Source organism: Barbus barbus (genome assembly GCF_936440315.1).
Source record: "Barbus barbus genome assembly, chromosome: 34".
Classification (NCBI taxonomy): Eukaryota; Metazoa; Chordata; class Actinopteri; order Cypriniformes; family Cyprinidae; genus Barbus; species Barbus barbus.
Genome location: NC_136762.1, coordinates 15,982,252 through 16,006,463, shown reverse-complemented (window position 1 = coordinate 16,006,463; position 24,212 = coordinate 15,982,252). Strand labels below are relative to the sequence as shown.

The 24,212-nt window shown below is 36.7% G+C and overlaps 4 protein-coding genes across 5 annotated transcripts in view; 2 read left to right on the top strand and 2 right to left on the bottom strand.

The window, feature by feature from the left end:
• Positions 1 to 2,833: 2,833 nt before the first annotated feature.
• On the top strand, positions 2,834 to 4,630 carry lim2.3 (lens intrinsic membrane protein 2.3; the record flags this gene model as incomplete). Its single annotated transcript, XM_079392784.1, has 4 exons — positions 2,834 to 3,008; positions 3,099 to 3,248; positions 3,340 to 3,474; positions 4,572 to 4,630. The coding sequence occupies 4 exons, from the start codon at positions 2,834 to 2,836 to the stop codon at positions 4,628 to 4,630; spliced, it is 519 nt and encodes a 172-aa protein (XP_079248910.1).
• A 3,005-nt stretch (positions 4,631 to 7,635) lies between these two features.
• Positions 7,636 to 12,164, bottom strand: LOC306854237 (heat shock cognate 71 kDa protein). 2 transcript variants are annotated; one of them, XM_079392076.1, is made up of 9 exons: positions 11,754 to 12,164; positions 10,660 to 10,869; positions 10,079 to 10,284; positions 9,691 to 9,843; positions 9,056 to 9,611; positions 8,775 to 8,977; positions 8,494 to 8,692; positions 8,183 to 8,415; positions 7,636 to 8,098 (listed from the first exon to the last, which is right to left on the bottom strand). In XM_079392076.1, the coding sequence occupies exons 2-9, from the start codon at positions 10,862 to 10,864 to the stop codon at positions 7,913 to 7,915; spliced, it is 1,941 nt and encodes a 646-aa protein (XP_079248202.1). In that variant the 5' UTR covers positions 10,865 to 10,869; positions 11,754 to 12,164; the 3' UTR covers positions 7,636 to 7,912. The 2 variants fall into 2 exon arrangements, with proteins under 2 accessions (XP_079248202.1, XP_079248203.1); XM_079392077.1 differs by having other exon boundaries at positions 11,777 to 11,830.
• LOC306854238 (zona pellucida-like domain-containing protein 1) lies at positions 11,437 to 18,318 on the top strand. Its single transcript, XM_079392078.1, has 12 exons — positions 11,437 to 11,961; positions 14,815 to 14,868; positions 15,038 to 15,151; positions 15,595 to 15,821; positions 15,911 to 16,095; positions 16,181 to 16,253; positions 16,344 to 16,441; positions 16,824 to 16,904; positions 16,991 to 17,162; positions 17,297 to 17,393; positions 17,481 to 17,504; positions 17,612 to 18,318. Exons 3-12 carry the CDS (start codon positions 15,049 to 15,051, stop codon positions 17,716 to 17,718), a joined length of 1,167 nt encoding a protein of 388 aa, XP_079248204.1. The 5' UTR covers positions 11,437 to 11,961; positions 14,815 to 14,868; positions 15,038 to 15,048; the 3' UTR covers positions 17,719 to 18,318.
• A 1,138-nt stretch (positions 18,319 to 19,456) lies between these two features.
• sytl2b (synaptotagmin-like 2b) overlaps positions 19,457 to 24,212 on the bottom strand; it is a 28,599-nt gene continuing 23,843 nt past the window's right edge. The window contains exons 13-19 of the mRNA XM_079392075.1: positions 23,493 to 23,650; positions 23,307 to 23,409; positions 22,741 to 22,902; positions 21,974 to 22,067; positions 21,572 to 21,671; positions 21,249 to 21,454; positions 19,457 to 21,143 (exon numbers count right to left, since the gene is read on the bottom strand). Coding sequence (XP_079248201.1) covers positions 20,995 to 21,143; positions 21,249 to 21,454; positions 21,572 to 21,671; positions 21,974 to 22,067; positions 22,741 to 22,902; positions 23,307 to 23,409; positions 23,493 to 23,650 — 972 coding nt within the window. The 3' untranslated portion in view covers positions 19,457 to 20,994. The remainder of the gene's footprint in view (positions 21,144 to 21,248; positions 21,455 to 21,571; positions 21,672 to 21,973; positions 22,068 to 22,740; positions 22,903 to 23,306; positions 23,410 to 23,492; positions 23,651 to 24,212) is intronic.

Sequence of the window (24,212 nt, the reverse complement as noted above, 5' to 3'; positions counted from 1 at the left end):
CGTTACATCAATTGCATATGCTCTGCTTTTGTGGGACGAAAATGATGAAATGCTAACTGTTCATGAAACAGAGCAGAATGCAGAAAATCAAGTATACTTTGAGGTACTCATGTGCATGTGAATATTTACATTGGAAAAAAATGAAACAGTGGAATGCCAAAATAGGTTTTGTGTGAATGCCCTTGAAATAGAGGTCATTCATTGCTGTTTCATGTTTCTATGTGTTCTTTGGATGGAGGCCTATACTAGAATTTTAAATCCACCATAACAGATATTTTTTTGAGCGTAACATTCAGTGATGATATTTTTTGTTGTTCCACTCCAAGTTAGCATCACCCAGCTTCCCTTTACAAAACAACCCAACAGGAATTTTCCACTGGCTTTTGGATTACTGCAGAAAATTAGCTCTGTGACCAACAAAAGCAGGCCAAAACCTGTAAATGGTAATTGATCATAAAGATTCTTAAATGTTTAGCTCATCATGATAACCACAGACCTTATTGCATGCATTTAACCAAAAACCCATTTAAAAAAACCCACTGACTTTGGGATGGTGGAACTGGAAATGCTAAAATGTTAATTAGTTTCCAGGTTTTTGGCCTACAAAAACATGTCTTCCCTGCAGCATCCTATAAGTCTCAGGCCTTTACTACTCTCAGAAATGCTGTAGACCTGTTTAGTATAAGCAGTATGCAGTGTTGGGAAGGTTACTATTTCAGTTACTTTATTAAAGTAATGTAAATGAATACATTTGATTACATTTTTGATTAATACATTTCAAGCAAATGTTATCTCTTAATCAGTTAATCAACTCTCAGACAGGTTGTTGCCTAAAGCTTTTATTGGCAGTGTGGATTGATGTAATTGGCAGAAGTGGTGGACTGAAAATTCAACCAAGAGAGCCAATCAACAGCATCAGAATAGCATCGCTTTACTAAACGGCCTTTAAATGGCAGAAGCCATTGTGCACATCAAAAACAGGCAAAGCAACAAATTAATATTATTCGACAATAGACATAGCCTTTTACAGAAAATATTCAGATGTAACCCCCTTTGTAATCGTTACTATTTTTATAAGCAACTGTAATTTCATTACAAAAATTTTTCTCAGTAACTATAATGGATTACAGTTACATTTATTTTGTAATTAAATTGCGTAACACTGTTACATGTGACTAGTTACTCCCCAAAACTGGCAATATGTTGAATATGATGCAGGCCTCAGTGGAACTTACGCCATAACTATTGCATACCAGACTGAGCCAAAACATGTCTGATATGTAAATATTGCAGGACAGAACTGCTTGAAGACAGAAAACATAGAAGTATCCCTTACAGAGACGCTATGAAGAGTATAGCAGTATGATGGGTGATGGTATGATGGTATTTAGAACTACAAGCACTGCTATCAATTACCAGAGCAGATGCTGTAGACAGGACAGGCGAGGAACCCCACATATCATACTCCCTCTGCCACTTGGCCATGGATGTACATAGAAAGACTTTAAAGTGCTGCTTTCTCTCTGTTAATCCTATTAATGGTAAAAAAGTCTCCCTCTGCTGGTTGTAAAATGTACACATCCTCGTCAACTAGAAACCTTTTAACCCCAAAAGCTGCTTTTGGCTGTAGCCGCACCACTTTCATCATATGGCTCTCTAATCCTTTAACAAATACAAAGATAAACGTAGCCGAACCTTCACCAGCTCTCCTGGAAAATATCTTAATCATTCGGGTGTAAATGGCACATTTACAAAGTTCCAGCTGCTATTATGTTCAATGTCCTGAAGAGGATTGATGTTTTATTAGTTCCTGTGGGCAGATGAGCTCTATTTTTATCTGTTCATTACTTTCTATTTTCAGTCTACTAATGTGAAGGCTCTAGGTGGCATCTAATGTCTAAGTAGACATGGAGCTGTCAGGGGAGACACAATGTTCACTTAAGGAGTCTTAACGTTTCGGGAGACTTTCATACTCCACTAAAATGAAGCTTTTAAAATAAAGGCCCAGTAGTAGAAATGTAGTAAAGTGAATGGATAAATAATAACTGTGTAGTGCTTACTGCTTAGTGGAAAAAAAGTACATTTTTGGACGTTTTATGTCCTTTTGTATTTTTAAAAATCATATATTTCCTATATTTTTGCTGTAAAATAAATAAAAAGTATATAAATGATTAAAATGTCTCCTTATTATAATCAAAAACAAGAATTAGAAATGTTTTTACATTTTCCCAAAAAACTGCTTGTCATTTTGCTGTCAACTTTTCTATGATGTTTCTATATTGTCAATTGAAAGTACTTTGTCATCAGTATTAGTGAAACTAGTGCTAAATAGTTTTGTATTTTCAGCAGATTCTCTTAAGCACTCATGTGGCCTCTCTGATTGGCTGACAGCTCTATTGTTGGTCTCCGCTCTCCACCCAGCTCCTGTGCACTCACAAAAAATAACTGCCAATAGCTCATGGAAATCTACCTGCCTTGGCATAATTGAGCTTCACACTATTCAGTCTGATAAAAAAAAAAAAATTGGGGAAAAAGAGGTAAGTTATATATTTTTTCATATTGTATGTTGATTTGTTGAGTTTTTAAATCCCTTCACACTTTACAAAAGGTGATTTTAGGCCATCAATCAAATTTGCCTGGTCACAGCTGATGTGATAGGGTTTAGATGCTGTACATTTGTGTGAAAATTATGTTCACAAACTCATTTATCTTTATTTATACAAGATAATTCAAAAATGGCATTAATTAAAGTATGCTTACATATGTTTAGAAAAATATCTTGAATTAATTTTAGTGTTGACTCATATTTTGTCAGTGTGTCTGTAGGTGCAAGATGTACAGCTTTATGGGAGGTGGATTGTTTTGTGCAGGAGTGGGAAATATACTCCTGGTGATCTCTACTGCCACTGATTACTGGATGCAGTACCGCCAGTCCGGCAGTTACATGCATCAGGGCCTGTGGCGCTTCTGCGTACCTGGAAAATGCATGACACACACAGACAGCATCGGTGAGACATCATGGACACAAAATATTTTAGAAAACATTAGAAAACTGTGCAAAGTAAAAAATCAACTAATCTCTGGTTCCATTTGAACAGCATATTGGGATGCCACCCGGGCCTTCATGATCCTGTCCATCTTAGCTTGTTTCTTTGGCATCATCATCGGTGTCATGGCTTTCATCAATTACTCCTCTTTTAACGGTTTTGACAAAACCTTTGCTGCGGGAATTCTCTATTTCATTTCATGTAAGAATGTCAATGCATCCAATACTAGTTCAATTACACATCTAAACTGACTGTACGTGAAGTCATTGTTTATTTGCGTTGTACATTGTAGGCTTCTTTGTGCTGCTGGCTATGGCTGTCTACACTGGGATGACAGTCAACTACTTTGGAAAACGATATGGGAACTGGCGGTTCTCGTGGTCGTACATAATGGGTTGGGTTTCTGTGGTGCTCACTTTCTTTTCAGGTACACTTTATGTTTATATGTTATGTCAGGTACACTTTATATTTATGTTCATGAAATGAATATTCTGTCATGAATATACACAAAGTTAAGTTTTCTCAACAGAGTATGCAGTTAGTTACTACAGAATAAAATGTGTATAAAAGTGCATTTAAAATGGAAGTTTTTAACTTTTAAGTGTTAGTTTTTACAAACCGAGATAAAAATTGACAATATTCTCTGTGGTACTCAACAAAATCCCACAGCATTTAATCTGGGATATTCCTTTAAAGAACAAGCATTAATCCAGAAAAAATTAAAGGGGTAGTTCACCCAAAAATTTAAATTCTCTCATTAATTTGACCTTCATGTCATTCCAAAGCCATAAGACCTTAGTTCATCTTCAGAACACAAATGAATGTATTTTTGATGAAATCCGAGAGCTTTCTGACCCTGTATAGACAGCAACGCAACTACCATGTTCAAGGCCCAGAAAAGTACCAAGGACATCGTTAAAATAGTCCATGTGACATCAGTGGTTCAAACTTAATTTTATGAAGCTACAAGAATATTCTTGTACACAAAGAAAAAAAAAAACAACTTCATTGAACAATTTCTTCTCTTCCATGTCAGAATTTGTCATGCATTCAACGAGAGTACCACACATGCGTGTACATTCCTCTGATTGAAAACAAGGCACAGCAGTTACTTCAGTTCTATGTCAGAACACCGGTTACTGCATCATCAGCACCACACACATGCGTCATGAAGACTGACAGTGAAGAGAAGAAATTGTTGAATAAAGTCACTATTTTTGTTTTCTTTGCACACAAAAAGTATTCTTGTAGCTTCATAAAATTAAGCTTGAACCACTGATGCCATATGGACGTCCTTACTACCTTTCTGGTCTTTGAACATGTCAGTTGCATTGCTGTCTATGCAGGGTCAGAAAGCTCTCAGATTTCATCAAAAATATCTTAATTTGTTTCCGAAGATGGATGGGTGGGTGTTCTAAATGGATGAACTATCCCTTTAAATGTTACATCATAACAACTTGGTCATGACAAAATTTGTAAAACTGTTGCTAGTAGTTGTTAACATTACATGTCTTTCTCTTGCAGGGATCTTCTATATGTGTGCTTACCGGATGTATGATTTGAGAGGCCCCATGTCACGCTGATGCTTCTCATCTTAGATCTGCTATTTGATCCATTCAGTCTGAATGTTAAGCATCATGTCATCCCTGATCCCTTCATTTTAGACCTATCATTTATTGTTTATTTTAAAATCACATAACACAAACTAATAAATTACAAATACAGTGCTATTTCAGTACAAATTTTGTTTATATTCTATGTGTATGTCCTATTCAAACTAATATGATATGCAGATCTGGGATGCGTTTTCCAAAAGCATCGAAAGCCTAAGTTGATCGTAGCTCCATTGGTGGCAATGGGTCTGCAATGTACTTAGGCTTACGATGCTTTTGGGAAACGCAGCCCAGGTTGGTACCAAAAAGACTATACAGTCAGGTCCATAAATATTGGGACATCGACACAATTCTAACATTTTTGGCTCTGTACACCACCACAATGGATTTCAAATGAAACGAACAAGATGTGCTTTAACTGCAGACTGTCAGCTTTAATTTGAGGGTATTTACATCCAAATCAGGTGAACGGTGTAGGAATTACAACAGTTTGCATATGTGCCTCCCACTTGTTAAGGGACCAAAAGTAATGGGACAGAATAATAATCATAAATCAAACTTTCACTTTTTAATACTTGGTTGCAAATCCTTTGCAGTCAATTACAGCCTGAAGTCTGGAACGCATAGACATCACCAGACGCTGGGTTTCATCGCTGGTGATGCTCTGCCAGGCCTCTACTGCAACCGTCTTCAGTTCCTGCTTGTTCTTGGGGCATTTTTCCTTCAGTTTTGTCTTCAGCAAGTGAAATGCATGCTCAATCGGATTCAGGTCAGGTGATTGACTTGGCCATTGCATAACAGTCCACTTCTTTCCCTTCAAAAACTCTTTGGTTGCTTTTGCAGTATGCTTTGGGTCATTGTCCATCTGCACTGTGAAGCGCCATCCAGTGAGTTCTGAAGCATTTGGCTGAATATGAGCAGATAATATTGCCCGAAACACTTCAGAATTCATCCTGCTGCTTTTGTCAGCAGTCACATCATCAATAAATACAAGAGAACCAGTTCCACTGGCAGCCATACATGCCCACGCCATGACACTACCACCACCATGCTTCACTGATGAGGTGGTATGCTTAGGATCATGAGCAGTTCCTTTCCTTCTCCATACTCTTCTCTTCCCATCACTCTGGTACAAGTTGATCTTGGTCTCATCTGTCCATAGGATGTTGTTCCAGAACTGTGAAGGCTTTTTTAGATGTCGTTTGGCAAACTCTAATCTGGCCTTCCTGTTTTTGAGGCTCACCAATGGTTTACATCTTGTGGTGAACCCTCTGTATTCACTAGGGCTGGGTATTGTGACCAATTCTGCAATTCGATTCTTATTTTTATGGTTTCGATTCGATTCGATATCGATTAGCTATCAATATTTCATTTAAAATGTTAGTTTTGCAGACATGGGATCCATATTTTGATATAAATGCTGGTAACTGAAACTCTCCTACTTAAGTTTATTACTGAAATACACATCTACATTAATAATAGGGTGCACACAGTTGTTTTTTTTAGTGGAGCAATTCGAAAGATGGTGACACCTTCAGGACGAGAGGTGAATATTCATATCCTCTTACGTGAAGCACGCGCATTAAGAATCGATTCGGGGATTTCCCGAATCGATATCGTTGCGTTAAACTGAAGATCGATTAAAAACGGAGAATCTATATTTTTTTACCCAGCCCTAGTATTCACGCTGGTGAAGTCTTCTCTTGATTGTTGACTTTGACACACATACACCTACCTCCTGGAGAGTGTTCTTGATCTGGCCAACTGTTGTGAAGTGTGTTTTCTTCACCAGGGAAAGAATTCTTCTGTCATCCACAGTTGTTTTCCGTGGTCTTCCGGGTCTTTTGGTGTTGCTGAGCTCACCGGTGCGTTCCTTCTTTTTAAGAATGTTCCAAACTGTTGTTTTGGCCACGCCTAATGTTTTTGCTATCTCTCTGATGGGTTTGTTTTGTTTTTTCAGCCTAATGATGGCTTGCTTCACTGATAGTGACAGCTCTTTGGATCTCATCTTGACAGTTGACAGCAACAGATTCCAAATGCAAATAGCACACTTGAAATGAACTCTGGACCTTTTATCTGCTCATTGTAATTGGGATAATGAGGGAATAACACACACCTGGCCATGGAACAGCTAAGAAGCCAATTGTCCCATTACTTTTGGTCCCTTAACAAGTGGGAGGCACATATGCAAACTGTTGTAATTCCTACACCGTTCACCTGATTTGGATGTAAATACCCTCAAATTAAAGCTGACAGTCTGCAGTTAAAGCACATCTTGTTCGTTTCATTTGAAATCCATGTTAGAATTGTGTCGATGTCCCAATATTTATGGACCTGACTGTATATATTTTGGTTTAGAAGAAAACAACATTTAGAAAAACTTGCTTTTATGGTGAAATTTAGATTGAAGTTCTAGTAGAATTTCATCTGCATTTAAGCAGTTTCCAGAATATATATACAAAAGTTTGGGATCAGTATGATTTTGTATTTTTATTTTTTAAAAAGCTTCTTATGCTGAATATGCTCACTAAGGCTGTATTAATAATGTTGTGTAGTATTATTACAATTTAAAAGTGTTTACATTTTAAATGTAATTACGTCAAAGCTGAATTTTCAGCAGCCATTCTCGTATCTTCAGTCATGTGATCCTTTAGAAATCCTTCTAATATGCAATAAACATTCCTTAATATTTTCAATGTTATAATAATATATAGGGAACTATGAAACATTTATTTCAGGATTCTTTGATAAATAGAAAGTAGAAAAGACCAGCATTTATTTGCAATAAATCTTTTGTATCTATATAAATGTCTTACTGTCACTTTTGATCTTGCTGAACAAAAAGTATTAATTTATTTTAAATCAAAATCTTACTGACCCCAAACTTTTGAACATTAGGGAGAATTGAATCAGTTTAAAAGGCCGACTTTATTTTAGACTTTTTATTTTAAGGAAGAACCATAACCACACAGCATTCACTTTGTGAACAGCAAATACTTTATTGTCAGTGTTCGACGCACCAGAATGTGATGCATATGCAGCATTTTTAACATATGTTTAACATGAGAACAAAAACATGCTGCTCAAAACCGCTACAAAGCAAACTGGCAACAAATACTCATGAGTTATACATCAACTCACAACTGGTCAAAAATAAATCTTTGACAAACATGCAAAAGAGAAAGCATACTTATTAAGGTGCTCCAAAACACAGTAGGTGCTCCAAACTGTGAGAAACGTTCTCAGAATGATTTAATCAACTTCTTCAATGGTTGGTCCAGAGGATCTACCTCCACCAGGGGCACCTCCAGCTCCTGGAAAGCCTCCAGGCATTCCTTCTGGCATCCCACCAGCGCTCTGGTACAGCTTGGTGACGATAGGGTTGCACACCTTCTCTAGTTCCTTCTGCTGATGCTCAAACTCGTCCTTCTCAGCTGTCTGTACGGAAATGACCAGGGGACATGAGAACTATGAATGCACAACATGACTGGACATCTCAAACACAAAATTTTAGAACCATACCTGGTTTTTGTCCAGCCAGCTTATGACTTCATTGCACTTGTTAAGGATCTTCTGCTTGTCCTCATCACTAATCTTGCCCTTGAGTTTCTCATCTTCAACTGTGGACTTCATGTTGAAGGCGTAGGACTCAAGCCCGTTCTTGGCAGCAACCTTTTCTCTTTGGACGTCATCCTCAGCCTTGTACTTATCAGCTTCCTGGACCATGCGCTCAATGTCCTCCTTGCTTAGACGTCCTGGAAAAGTTGGGACCATTGATTAGGACTTCGGTTTCCAGTGATAAAAGATACTCAGGAGATCAAGAGTTATGTTACCTTTGTCATTGGTGATGGTGATCTTGTTCTCCTTGCCGGTGCTCTTATCTACAGCGGAGACATTCATGATGCCATTGGCATCAATGTCAAAGGTTACTTCAATCTGGGGTACACCACGTGGAGCAGGAGGGATGCCCGTCAGCTCAAACTTTCCCAGCAAGTTATTGTCCTTAGTCATTGCTCTTTCACCCTCATACACCTACAGTAGAGGAATGCATTAAATGTGAAACTTTGCCAGAAACTGTAGACAAACCAAAAAACTAAAATAAACATCTTTTCACCTGAATGAGGACACCAGGCTGGTTGTCGGAGTAAGTGGTAAAGGTCTGTGTTTGTTTGGTTGGGATGGTAGTGTTACGTTTGATCAGGATGGTCATAACGCCACCAGCAGTCTCAATTCCCAAGGACAAAGGAGTAACGTCCAGGAGCAACAGGTCTTGGACATTCTCAGACTTGTCTCCAGACAAAATGGCTGCCTGGACAGCTATAAAAAAGGAAATATGTCTCTAATAGGACATCTATGGAAGAATAGGCCATTCAAAACGATGTCCATTTTCATTACCTGCTCCATATGCGACAGCCTCATCTGGATTGATGCTCTTGTTCAGTTCCTTCCCATTGAAGAAATCCTGTAGCAGCTTTTGGATCTTTGGGATCCGGGTGGATCCTCCAACAAGGACAATGTCGTGAACCTGAGACTTGTCCAGTTTAGCATCACGGAGGGATTTCTCAACGGGATCCAACGTGCCACGGAAGAGATCGGCGTTGAGCTCTTCAAAACGAGCCCTGGTGATTGAAGTGTAGAAATCGATTCCCTCATAAAGAGAGTCGATTTCGATGCTGGCCTGAGTGCTGGAGGACAAAGTGCGCTTTGCCCGCTCGCACGCTGTGCGCAGCCGACGGACAGCCCTCTTGTTGTCGCTGATGTCCTTTTTGTACTTGCGCTTGAACTCCGAAACGAAATGGTTGACCATGCGATTGTCAAAGTCTTCTCCTCCAAGGTGAGTGTCTCCAGCTGTAGACTTGACCTCAAAGATGCCATCCTCAATTGTAAGAATGGACACATCAAAAGTGCCTCCACCAAGATCGAAGATCAGGACGTTTTTCTCAGAGCCAACCTGGTACCAGACAAATAAATCAGTTGTATTCAACAATTACTGCTTTAATTTTGTTGTAAAATAAAAGTAGCACTCTTACTTTCTTGTCCAGACCATAAGCAATGGCAGCAGCAGTCGGCTCATTGATAATTCGTAGAATGTTGAGGCCAGAGATAGTCCCAGCATCCTTTGTGGCTTGGCGCTGAGAGTCATTGAAGTAAGCAGGTACCGTAATAACAGCATTCGTGACGGTCTGTGAACATAGATTCACGAAGTGCAATAGTTGATTATTTTTACAGAAGTCATCCTCTTAATCAGAAAATACTTGTTCCCCACAAATGTTTAAAATGTGTTATTCAAACAGGCCTCTTTCTTGCTCTAATAAACTGCCGTGTGTCAATGTTGACAGGTTAGACATGTCAACATCTTTAGACACCATTATAGCACCATTATAGCAAATATAGGCATTGTGTTTGACAGAAACCTACTTTTCCAAGGTATGCCTCAGCAATTTCCTTCATCTTTGTAAGCACCATGGAAGAAACCTCCTCTGGGTAAAAGGTCTTGGTCTCCCCTTTGTATTCAACTTGAACTTTGGGGCGTGAGCTGTCATTTATAACAGTGAACGGCCAATGCTTCATGTCTGACTGCACAACAGAGTCATCAAATCTCCGTCCAATGAGCCTTTTTGCATCTAGAGAAACAAATATGGCAACCAACTCAGAACATTTGCAATTTAACAATTAATTAATAAGCCAATAAATATGTTTGTATATGGCCAAAATTCATACTATTTTGCTTAAATTAAGACTAAAAACAACCGCTTAGCTACATTTAGACATCAGATCATTTATGTACAATATGAAAACTTGATTTTCACTTTGAGATTTGCTAAAGATTACACTTAACAGTGTTATTACTTGTGTGTTTAATATTAACTGATTGAGTGAGCGTAATATAAATGTAAACCTACAGGAAATGAGCGTGCACAAATGTCCATTATTGGTTGATACAAATACAGATACATTTTTAAAAATCTCAAAATTAAATCATGCATAAACCTGCTTACCAAAGACTGTATTGGTGGGGTTCATTGCTACTTGATTTTTGGCAGCATCTCCAATCAGCCTCTCTGTGTCTGTGAATGCTACATAACTTGGTGTGGTCCTGTTACCCTGGTCATTGGCAATGATTTCAACTTTGCCATGCTGAAAGACCCCCACGCAGGAGTAGGTGGTCCCCAGATCAATACCAACTGCTGGTCCCTTTGACATGGTTTCTGCTGGCAGCAAACACACATGGCAGTGGTTAATAATCATTATGAAATATTTTAAGCATTCGACCCAAGCCTTCCAAATAAGGGATGTTTGTTTGTCTGATATCCTATTCATAGCTCAATTCTTTGTTTACACTATATTGATGTTTACACAAAAGCTTTATTTGGCACACTGGACATCAGATGATCCTTGGCCTACCACAGAGCGGATCAGCTGTCATTGTGTTAAAAGATGCTACTTCAAACAGAGCTAGGGAAAGCACTCCACAACAGCTTTATCTTTCCTTAGGTTTCTGTAGTGATTATGCTTATAAATCAAAATCATGACAAAAAAGTCCTCATTTGCTCATGTCGTCCCAAACCTATGACTTTCTTTTGTGGAAAATAAAAGATGTCAGAAAGAATGACAGCCCCAATCTGTCACTTTTACGTCCTTTTGTGTAAAACGACAAAATATTCGTTTTGAGTAAACTATCCCTTTAAGATAATTGCCTCTCTGAGGCAAAGTTATGGTTCAGTTTCCTATCGTTTGCTCCAAACTATTATGCAACATTTGTGATCTCCGTAAGCATTCCTGAATTGGAAAAACTGGGAGTGTCTTATTCTGGAATCATCTGCTGCTAGAACATTCCATAAATTCAATAACGTTCAAATCGCATGCATTATTAACGTTCTAGAACATTCCATATTATAGCTGGTTCAGAATGCAGATCGAATTCAGTAAACTGTACCGTTAAGTTGCTAAACTTTCAAGCCTGAACAGGATCAAATTCGACGCATCTTGGAATGTCTTAGTATTCTAATATTAGCAACTGTGCAATAGTTTGTTTATCATTTGAAAGAAAATCTAAACTCTTTGAACTAAAATGCATAATCATAATGCTCACCAGAAACCCTGTGAGTCTGTCACCTGTGGTGTCGCAGCTCGAGACGCGCGCGATGTCTGCAGCAGAAGTGTCTGCTGAAATGCGCTTTACGACTCTTCCTGAGAACAGTCCAGAACATGAAATGAGCGCAGCAGCCAATCACGTCACACAGCAGAATGTTCCTGAACGGAGGAGGGTATCGATCCATAGAGTTCTAGAGCATTCCCAGGTAATTTAGAGACCTTTTGCAATAACCAGAAATCCAGTCAAATGGATGGTCATGGCTGTGTAAGCGAATATCGATTACAATAAGCATAAAATAAACAGTTTCATAAATGTGAACGTTAAAAATATATAATTGAATAAAATAAGAAATGAACCTACAGAAACGCAAGTGACTGGTCGATAAACCGAGAAAACCCCACACAGTTCCCTCTAGCGCCTCATTTCGTATTTCTAAATCCCAGACGACGGTCGCGACAAAACTCCCTGGAGTTAGAAACCTCTTTATTATATTATAACAATATCATTGTAAGTAGAACGAAACGCTTTTCTTAAATTAAGGGATTGTTACATTTGAAGCTTTAAGTTACTGACACAGGATAGCGCTGTTATGGTTACCTCCTCAGGTCAGCTCGATTTCTGTTCGCGAGTGCTGCAGTTTTCTAACTTTTGTGTTCACTGATCTGAAACATTATAAAGTGTATATACTGTGTAAAAAATAATAGATAAACTTGAGAACCCAGCCTTTTGGTTTACTGGTGTTTTCTAACACTACTATCTAAATGCTCTATTACACGCCACGTCCCTTTAAATTATGTCAGAAAGCCCTCAGGGGCCTATCCATCCATCCATGTATTCTCTATTATAAATTAATGCTGTCATCTCGAAGTTTCGGATGAATTTATGCGTTTTTTAAATTATAATATATATATATATATATATAACAAATAAATATGGGTCCCACTTTGTTGTCACATATTACCTGTATTCACCCTTATAGGATGCTTGTATTTATTTATTCTATACTGCTAAATTAGATATTTAGCTGTGGTTATTAATATTTTCTTTTTAAAATGTGTTTTTTTTTTTATTATTATTAATTGGCTACAGCTCCACAGTGACACTGCAGCATAGCTGCTCTGTAAATCTGCCACATCAACAAGTGGCCACAAGGTGGCATAGTCATTAAAACCCCTGTCAGTCAGAGAGCTGTCATAGTTGTCAATAGTGTACAACTGTACATGATGTCAGTAAGACATTCAGTCCACATACACTGAAAACAATCCGTGACAGTAGAAACTAAATGTCCGATAAATAAGATATTGTAGGTATTGTATAGAGGGTGTGATGAGTTGAGCCTAACCAGAAAGCACAGCAGAAGCTGGACACACCCTTGAGCTCCAGACAAAGCAAAGTGGTTGATAATTTCAAATCCTCTGGGATGTGATATTTTCAACAAAAGGGAGTTTAATCAGAAAATAGAGGAATGCCATTCTATAGTTTTATTCACAATAGCGTTTTGTACCTGACCTGGATAACGCTAAAGGGAAGACAAGCATGCAGTCATGACCCTGTCATAAAAATAAAGTTTAAAATCACAATAAACATTATATTCACTCAATTCTCACAGGTTAACCAAACCTATGGAAAAAACTATTCTGGAAATGAATTATTAGTTAATTTTCCAACATGACTGAAATACTTATTATGTATATTAATTAAGAAACATTAATAAAAAAAATATTAACAAATATTAATGTTAACTAATTGTAAACGGCATACTGACCATTTTGAAGAAACTCTTTGAGAATCATAGTTATGGTCTTACAAGAGGAATTCCCTTTTTTTATATATATATATATATATGTATATGTTTGATTTGACCTGTATTGAAAATGTGCTTGGCTTCATCAAGGTGCTTGGTTTTCATTCATGTCCTGTATGTGGTTGCTCTCCTAAGAAAAGAACACTGGGTACCTTTTTGTTGAAATAAGTGTTTAACTATGATGTAAGTACTAGCGTTAGTGCAAATATTCATAAAAAGAAATTCTATCTCTCCTTGTTAAGTAACCAACACCTTTCTTTAACACCCTACATGGCGACAAAGTGACTACACCTGCCAAATATTATATACCTTTGTTAAAGCATATTGGGAAACATAAAAAAATCAAAAATAGTGAGGACAGTTGACTATACATATACAGTATACATTTGAAAATACTGTCTCCTGTATCAAATCCCTTGTGTTTCTTTGTATTAAAATCTATTTTTATATCAAATTTATCTTATACCCTTATTTAATTTGTTAAAGGATATTTTTGTCATTATTTACTCTTCCTGTCGTTCCAAACCTTTATGACTTATTTTTTTTTCTGTGGGAACACAAAAGAAGAAACATGTTGGTAATAAAACAGTTCCATTGTATAGACAAAAAAAAAAAAAAAAACATGTCTCACACATTTCTCAAAATAATTTATTTGAAGTTCCATAGAAACAAAGAAAGCCATACAGCTTTGGATGAGGTCATACAGGTTTGGGTGAAAAAATAATGACACAATTTTCATTTTTGCAAATAATTCTATAAATAAATGTATCCTAAATTAAAACTAGATTATGATTAATTATTTTATTATGAATAAAAATTCTACTTGGTCAAACATTAAAACTGAAATAAATTTGTAAAAAATGATACATTCGATTATTGTACATAATACATACAATATATAATATATAAATACATTATGTATTACAAATACATAACCCTACAATGGTATTGTACATTTGTATTATTGAACTGTTGAATGATTTGCTCGGCCCAATTGAATAGGATGAATTGAAATCTTAAGACCTTAATGAGGAAAGAGGCCTGACATACTTTTATTTCCATGCACCAGTTTCAGGTGTGGTTCTAGGAACTATCTGTTCAATCGACAATATTGATGGCAAAATTGTTTTGTAAACTTAGTTACCAGATCTGAATAGATATCAGTGGGGAGATCGCTGAAGAGTCTCGTGTTGCTGTCTTTTGTCATGTTTTGTCTCACACCCTTCTCATCTGTATAAATACCCAATCTGGAAGAATTTGCAAGAAAGGAAGGAGAAGTTACTCATCGGGAGTTTATAGATCCAAAAGGTAACATTTCTTTTACTCTCTACAATGATCTGATTTAACATTTTTATTATTTAAAAAACAAGACTGCTTTTTCTCTTAAAGTATATTCATATTCATATATTCATATTAGATGAAAAAAGAAGTGTTTGCTTCATTGGTTTGTATTTTCTAATGGGTTGTTTTTTTTTAGTTTGCCTCAGGATGATCAGAATAGTCCAGCTATTGTGTCTTTCTGGCCTTCTTCTACAGTGTGAAGGTCAGGGTCTCCAAACATGCCTCACTCACCCCACGTACAGACAGGCAGGTTAGTGCTTACACTGTTTTCTTAATCAGATTTGTCTCATTTTCCAGGAAAAATGATCTAAACATTGTGAAAAAAATGATACATTTACTTGAGAAGCAAAACTGCAGAAGATATAAAGATGTATTCGACAACACATTTTATTATTTGTAACTTTTTGTTTAAAGTTCTTACAACACTGGCAAAAAAAAAAAGAATAAAGAAATTCTAAAAAAGTCAGCCCGTGAAGTAAGAAAAATAAAGTTAGAAAGGGATAAATTCTCATTTTAGGAAAATGAATGATCTTTTCTTAAACTTTATTTAATTTACTGTATCTTACTAAATTAAAACGATCTTCTCAAATACATGTATCTTGTTTAAAGGTTATTTCGACATTTCTACTAGAAAACAAAAGACATAAAAACTTATTAAAATTATGAGTAAAAGAATATTCATATATTTTTCAGAAAACGCCGACATGACAGTGGTGTGTGGAACCAATCATATGTTTTTAAAAGTTTTAATTTGTCCAATGTATTTTGGGGGATACAACGAATCACTAATGGCGCTCAATGCTAAGTTTAGCATCGCAGCCTGCCGTGGAGTAGCAGACTGGACTGTCAATCCTCCCGTCTTGCTGTTCAATTTCTCAATCTCTCAGGAGGCGCTCACACTTTGTGGCAACAATATGAACGTAAGTGCTTTTCACTTTAAAGCAATCAACTTTTCAACTTTTCATCCTACAGATTTCCATAATGTGTGTGTGGCATGTTTGTTGGTTAGATTACAAGTCAAGTGGGATCAGGAGTATTCTCAGACTTCTCTCAAATCCAGTCCGTTAATGTCTCTGGATTAATCAATTCCTGGGATCCCAGCACCAGCACTATCACTTACAGGCAACAACTGATGTACCAGTTTTCATGTCGGTATCCACTGCAGTATTTAGTCAACAACACTGAGCTCAGCGTGTGAGTATAAATGCCAAAAATCTGTTTCTCCGTTGAGGTTTCTATACTGAAAGTTGCATGACAAAGAGTATTTTTGTGCCAACAGGTCAGGAGTGAGTCTAGCAGTAAAGGACAACAATGGCACCTTCGTCAGTACTCTAAGCATGGGTCTTTACACTGTAAGGATCTTTTCATTAAATAACACTTACTCAATTAATCAGCGAATACAAGTTTCTTGACACCCTCTCTTTATTTTGAACGTTTTTTAGGCCGCCAACTATACTACCAAACTCCAGATACCAGGATCTGGGCTGCAGTTGAAAACTCGCATATATGTGCAGGTCAAGGCAACAAATCTCACAAACAAGTAAGAATTCAACTCTCCAGTGTTATGGTATATAATATTCTACTCGAATAATTGCTTTTTATTTTCAGTTTTCAATTAAATGTTATTTTAAGTATGTGCTTGTGTCGGTTTTTCATTTTATAGTATTTCTGTTTAGCTCAATTTATGCTTCAATTTTAAATGTATTTATTTCAGTGAGTTGCCAAGGCAAGTTATTCATCAAATATTTATATTTGATATTATTTCAGCTTTATTTCAAGCAACCATTATTTCAATAGTCTTGGTTTTAGTTAACAATAACAACACTGAAACTCTTGAATGTATCAAAATTGAAATGAACAATGCTGATTATATATTTACAGATCAATCAAATCTGATTGTCTATATTATTGTGTATTGTAAGGTTCAATGTGTTGCTGGACCATTGCTATGCCACAACAAGCCCATATCCAACCAGCAGCACCTCTTATGATCTTTTTATTGGGTGAGTCATTCATAAAAAGCTGAAAGAGAGTAGTGGAGAAGACACTTTAATTCTCTTGTGAGAATCACATCTATTGTCGTTTTTAGGTGTAATCGTGATGCCCAGACAAAGATTGATTGGAATGGGATTTCCCAGGAAGCTCTCTTCTCCTTTGAGGCCTTCCGCTTTGTGGAACACAAAAACCTGACCGTCTCCACTTTCTACCTGCATTGTGCTACCCGACTCTGTGAGAACTCCACTTGTGCCTCCTTGCTTCCGGTAACTAATCGTCCTTATCTGATGACAGAATAGCATTGGTTTACTTTATTTTAGATTAGTTTTAGTTTGGCTCAACTCATGGTTATGTGGATGTGTGGATTTCATCAGACATTTTTTTGTTTGTGTTTTCGTAGAGATGCGTTAGGAAAAGAGAAGTACAATCCCCACAGATCAACTCTAGTGAGGTTGCCACTGTCTCCTCGGGACCAATCACAACCAGAGTTGACAACGGTACAGAGAATCATATAATAGTTATAAAAAAATGACTAAAGTTGCTGATTTGTACTGATTTCAAATTCTCTTCCACTTCTTCCTCAGGTGGCGTTCCTCAGGTGGCTAGATGTAAGAATTCACTCATTTTATTGAACTCATTAATATCTAAATAGTTCTATTAATGTTTTGTAATTATGATGTGATTAATATTGATTTATCTTCCTATGTGTATCTAGTAACCTCATCAGCATCCATCCCTCAGCTGACTTATGTTGGTGTAGCCACTGGCTTGCTGAGCTTCCTTCTGTTTGACTGGCTGTCTACATCAGGACTTGCACAGTGATCTACAGGAATTCAGGAATTCCTTATCACTTGACTGTTCCTTAGAAGATATCTCACCTGTTACATAAATGTGAGAAAATATATTATGTGTCAGTTATTAGCACCTCAATTTTAATTTTTGTTTTCTTTTGTTCTGTGTTCTATGATTTTCTATGAGAACAAGAAAAAAGAAACATGTTCAATATGTAGTTTACATATTTTGTTCTTTTTAAAAGTCTATAATGCATGTAACACTGCTTTGGGGGAAAATGTATGCACTATGAATATAACACTTTAAGGTTGAATAAATATATTAGAACCTGCCTTTGTCCCCCAGGATTTTCATCAGTGAATGTGAGGATTTCATTCATTATGTACATAATGTAAATATTTGTTCACATAACATCAAACACAGGTGCACAGAAGTCTTCAAAAAAGTGTGCAGTATATTACCATTTAAGACGTTCACAACATAAACATGCATATGACTGACTGTGTACTGCATCAGTTTCCCTTCTGCTCTCGTTCTGTATTCCACTTTGCTTTGGAAACCATTTTTAATGGTTAAAAGTTGATTGTTTGTAATGGTATTTATGGAAACCATTAGAATTTCTGTGACGGTTTCTATTGTTTGTTTTTTCCAGCAGTTTTTGAGTTAAATTGTAGAGCAAATTTGAAGCAAAAACAGAATTTGACTTTAGCTTTGTCAAACTATACTACATAAAACACAACTACATTAAAAAGAACGCAAATTCACTTTCTGACAGCAGGTGGCGCTTATAGAACATGACATAAGCAGCGCTGCGCTTATAATACTATGATATGCAAGAATAGTAAATATCATCTAAACTTTTTAAACCATCTAAAAGACAATAAATTCTCTTCAGAGATACATTAATATAAACCCCACCGCCAACAGTATCGCGATTTTTTTTTTATCGCGACCCCATGTGTCCACCTTTTTCTCGCCGTAAAAAAGGGGCGTGGTCGTTTGTAAATTCGATGGGTCTAGCTTCCGGTCTCATCCGCCTCCAGCTATTTTTAGCTGTATAAAACAGTTCGGTTTGCTGCTTGATATTGAAAATTTGTGTGTACGATATTATTTTAATGTATTATCTTAATTATGAGCACACTGGTTTGTAGTGCAAACAGTTTTACCGCACGTTTGTTCTTCTCTTTATTAAATATATAACGGCTAATGAACCGGAAGTCTCACTTCCGCGTTGAAGAAAAAGGTGGTTTAAGAAGCATTAATAATAATAATAATGCATGGCCTCTTACGGCTTCCGTAGTAAACACCAGCTTCTCGCTAAAGACGAAATCATGCAACTCCACATTCCTGCACTGTTGTGTGGAAATATAAATTTGACAAGAAAACAATTTCTGTGGCATAGATTGGCCTATTATATAGGATACAGGTAACTTATGCTAATACTTTTTCAATAATTAGCCTACGGCTTGCATTTAATCGGAACATGTAGCTTCATGCAAATGAGAACATTGATTATAGTCTAGTTTATTGTTAAGTCTTTAAAGTTGTGTTAATCAATGGATAAATTTATATTGTGTGTAACGTGGGGGGGGGGGTACATTTGTCTTAATGTTTTGAGATACTGATTTTTGACTTTCATGAGCTGTAAGCTCTAATCATCAGAATTAAAACAAAAAACTTTTGAAATGTTTTACTTTACATGTAATGAATATAAAATATATGAAAGTTTCACTTTTTGAAATAACTTACAAGACAAAATGAACTTTTTCACGATATTCTAATTTATTGAGATGCACCTGTACTGTACCAAACCAACCACATTCACACTCCTTTCTTATGATATCAGACATTTCATGTAATTTATCACAGACATCCAAATATTATGGGACTGGGGACTATTATTGGTACTTATCTTTATGAGCATATAACATTAATATATTTAAAATAACATAACATTAATATATAACATTACATAACATAACATTAATATATTTAAAATTTCCATTTATAGCACATTTTGATTATTCGTCTTGACAGTATTTGAGAATGTGGGTCAAGAGGGCAAACATTTAGATGTCACAATTTTGTGCATCTGTTTATGCAGTCTGTGAATCTCTGCAAAATCTGTCTCTCCCAAAGGAGCACGTTCTTTATTATTTCTGAAATTGTGAGTGGAACTTGATGCTGTTTAACTAGTCCTTCGAGACAGGAGAGAGTATGTGCCAGCTGCACAGTGTACACATGTTCAGACAGCTCTGCTCCTCTCTTCAGTCTCACCAGAGCTCTTGTTCTGCGAGCGTGACCCGGTCTCACCTCCTCCTTTCAAAGCCTTGGCTCTTCGCACCAGATCTCAACAGTGGTGCATTGTATTTGTATGCATTTTCAGAAATTGCATTGCTGTGTAATACAAAGTCCAATACAGGACTGTCATTGGCTTAAAAAGAGTTGTACAGAATTGAGTAGCCAACAAGGTAGCAGATTTGAAAATTTTATTTTATATTCTACTTTCTTTGGTAGCCAGATGTTAATTTGTGTATGCTGTGCATGATATAGTGTAGTATATACCCAGATAGGGTCAAATTTGTCACCACATACAAATACCTTTGATATAGCAAGATTTAAAAAGAAAAAAAATAATAATTTCAGCATGGTGAACCAACTTTCTGTTTATTCATTTGCTTTAGGCATATGTATTAGGTGTTTCCTGCATTATTTTGCTTGTAGAACAGTAAGTCTTTGAGCTTTGATGTTAGTACAGGCGTATTTGACAAATAAAGCAGTCACCCACTTTGCACATTTTTGGCAACAAATCTATTCCCCCACAGTTTGTTACAATACACACATTCTGTGTTTTCCTTCTTTCCTGGTTTAATAATTTTTCGCTTTTGTCAAGGCTTTGGATTATAGCTTTTACCCTCAAATAGTATCCTAAAACGTATTAGGCATTGATTTAACAACCTTCAACAAAACTATTTTGAAATCTTGAACATATACTACAGTTTATAAGGTTTTTAGACTATATGTGATGTTTTAAGGGATTCTCATTAGCTATATAAATCTGTAACCTCTTAAAAATAGATTACATTAGAAAAGAATCACTTGAACATCCACCTCTAGACATTCATTACTTATAACCTCCATTTTTGGAAAGCATTAACTCATGTTAATGTCAGGTCTAATGGGGGCCAAAAGGTCCTAACTTGACAAAAACCTAATCTATTATACTATAAATCATAACAAATGCAAGGTATTATCTATGGACAAATATTATTTGAAAGATGTGGTCTGATAAATGTCCCTGTAATCTCATTTCCATGTGTTTTTGGCTGCTGTTACCATCCTCAGTGGTAACATGCCCTCCACCCATTCACTGGGAGATTCCATCATTCTCCTCCATAAAGCGACTTCCTCTGCTGTAGAGTCCATCCAGTCCACCTGTACTCCGTAACTCTTGCCTGTACACAAATTGACTTGCATATAATTATTGTGTTAATATGTATTTTATATGTGTTTATGTTTATAGATCTGGAAACCCATAAACATCCAACTCTGGACTGCACCTGTGCCCATGCTGAGTCTCAGGCCTCCGATCAGGTGATTGGCTAGTCGGTCACGGTCCCAAACAGTAAGCTCCACACAAGCCTCTTTCAGGTCCTCTGCCCTGAAGCCATCATACACCATAGTGTGGTTAAATGCGGGGTTGACTGTTCTCTTCAGCACCCGAGTCTTTTGACGGCTCTTTTTGCTGGTGTCAGGGAGTACAAAGCTGTGCAAGGAATTAAACAAACCATTATTTAGTAGGACACTAAAGATGTTTTCAAGAAAAACAGCTATAATGCCATGCATTCACAATATAATAGAATTGTTTTATTATTATTATTACCATTTTACATATGGGTCAATAGTGGGACTTCTGATAGGAGGGAGATTCTTGCAGTCTTTTACCCAGATATGCACCTCACCAGAGCCAGGAATGTTCTTTGCTGGATTAAAAAAAGAAACATTAGCACTGATCATTTGACAAAACTTTGACATATGACTTTTTCTGTGACAACGTGCTGTCTTTCATTATATCAGTTCAGCTGTGCACTGAGAAGAGTTTTGTGTAGGAAACATTTTCACTCAGAAATTACATAAAAATAACAAGTAAACCATTGAATTAAAAGTTTTTTCCTGTAAAATAAACTCCAATAATCTTTACTTACCACTTTGATAAATCAATTTTTACAGTATATAAATGTGAGCTATTGTGAATAGTAAATGATTGTAAAGGTTGGAGCCTTACTGTGGGAAATCTGAGGCAAGAAACGTATGGCCAGTCTCATCTGTCCTCTCAAGTCAGATGGCTGGAGGCTGTTTGTGGTCTGAGAGAGCAGATTCTGGAATCAGAACAAAACAGCTTAAAGGCATAATAAAAATTCTGCTTTTATTTAAAGCTAAGGTAGGCAAATTTTTCCAGTTTCTTGTTATACTGGTTGAAAGTCTCTTCTTATATACACCTTCTTATTTAGACCACTTTAATTATTGATTGCTATCAGGTTGTGAAAAGATTTTCAACAGTCAGAATTGGGGCAGAAGTGATGTGCAAAAGGGGCGTATGCAAAGGTTGTTTGAAAAAATGCTTTACTTTTGTAGTTCCACTAGATGACACTAGAAGCACAGAAACTGCATACTCCAGCATACTCCCAACTTGTGCACATTTTTAGTGTATGATGGACTCAAGCTTTTATTTTTAGCTTCAGGCTCATTCCATCAAGTTAGCGAATATCAAACATGTTTGATATTTTGATTTTAGGACACGTTGTTTTAATTTGTCGTATGCAACAAGGCAGATGTTTCTGTGTTCGGAATAATTTGAAAGTCTGCACTAGTAAACAAAACAAAAATCTGTAAAAAAAAATAAAAATAAAAAAAAACACTGTTTACCTATTGGTTGTCCAGGTAACATTAGAGTAAGAGGTCATGCATTTGTGTATGAAGTATTTTAACTTTGAAAATGCTGTGTATCATAAGTGCCATGTAAGAGAAATTATCAACAAATTCATACTATACCCTTGGTTTAAGAGGTAAAAGTTTCCACTCTGTGTCATTAAAATCCCAAGAGGACAGGTCAAGCTCTATCTCACCCAGGAAGCTGTTACGACCAAATGTGTCATTGTGCCATGCTGAAAGGTTGAGAACCTGGGACGTCAGGTACTCCATTCGAACTCTGTACTGTATGCATTAAATAATAAAATGAACAAAGATTATTAGGCATGCACATAGTATAGCATATACAATGCATATAGGGGAGGCTGGGGCCTGCATTTCCCTCATTATAGCCTGGAAGAATTTACAGTAAATTGAACACACCCAATAGTGGGGCATGTTGTCACAATGGAATCTGCCATTAAACTGCCTATTATAGACATTTCAGCTTGGTATGAATAGTAAAACAATTACGAAACATTATGCAATTAATGCAACAAAGTGGAATGTGATGTGCAAATATATCAAATTATTAAATTAATGTAATATTTTTTTATTGAATTAATATTGTAATTAATAAATGCATAACATTTAAATGCATGAAAAATGCGACAACTGGCTTGGACTTGTTCTATCAGTGATGCTCATACCCTAAGAATCTCATTGTATGTAGGGTTCAGTGTTTTCTTCTTCACAGCAGTTTTTCTTTTTCCCAAATTGGCAGGATCAGGAATGAGGTAACTCTTAACATACCTAAACAAAGAACAAGTTCTCCATGGAGAAAAATTTTCTATTTCAAGGAGAAAAGGTGGGTGGTGCTGAGATCGCAATCTTACGGGTCAGATCGATTCCTCTTGATGTCCGCTGCTGCCAGATTCTGGCACTGAACAACAAAGATGTGGAACTCCCGCAACTTGTGCACATAGTTTAGTGAAAACTGGATGCTTCCTTGGACGTCAATACTGCTGTACACACTCACAACACTGCCGCTAACCTTAGGATGATGGAAATACAGTATTGAATAATTCCCAGTACACCAATGTGCTTAAGAGGTTAGTTCACCCAAAAATGTAAATTCTGTCACTAATTACTCCCCCTCATGTCATTTTTAACCCGCAAGACCTTCATTCATCTTCGGAACACAAATTAAGATATTTTTGATGAAATCTTAGCGCTTTCTGACCCTGCATAGACAGCAACGCAACTACCACATTCAAGGCCCAGAAAGGTAGTAAGGACATCGTTAAGTGGTTCAACCTTAATTTTATGAAGCTACGAGAATACTTTTTGTGCGCAATAAAGAAAAAACTACTTCATGCAACAATTTCTTCTCTTCCGGGTCAGTCTCCACCTCAATTAATTACAGTACCACGACGCATGTGTGTGCATTCCACAGCACATCCAGGTTCTACATCAGAACCCCAACTCCTGCGTCAGTAGCACCAGACGTTGTGACAGATGAGAAGAAATTGTTGAATAAAGTCATTCACGAGTTCACACTAACATAATAAATAGAATAAAGTTTATGCGTATTTGGCGTGCTGCCGAGGGAAGGG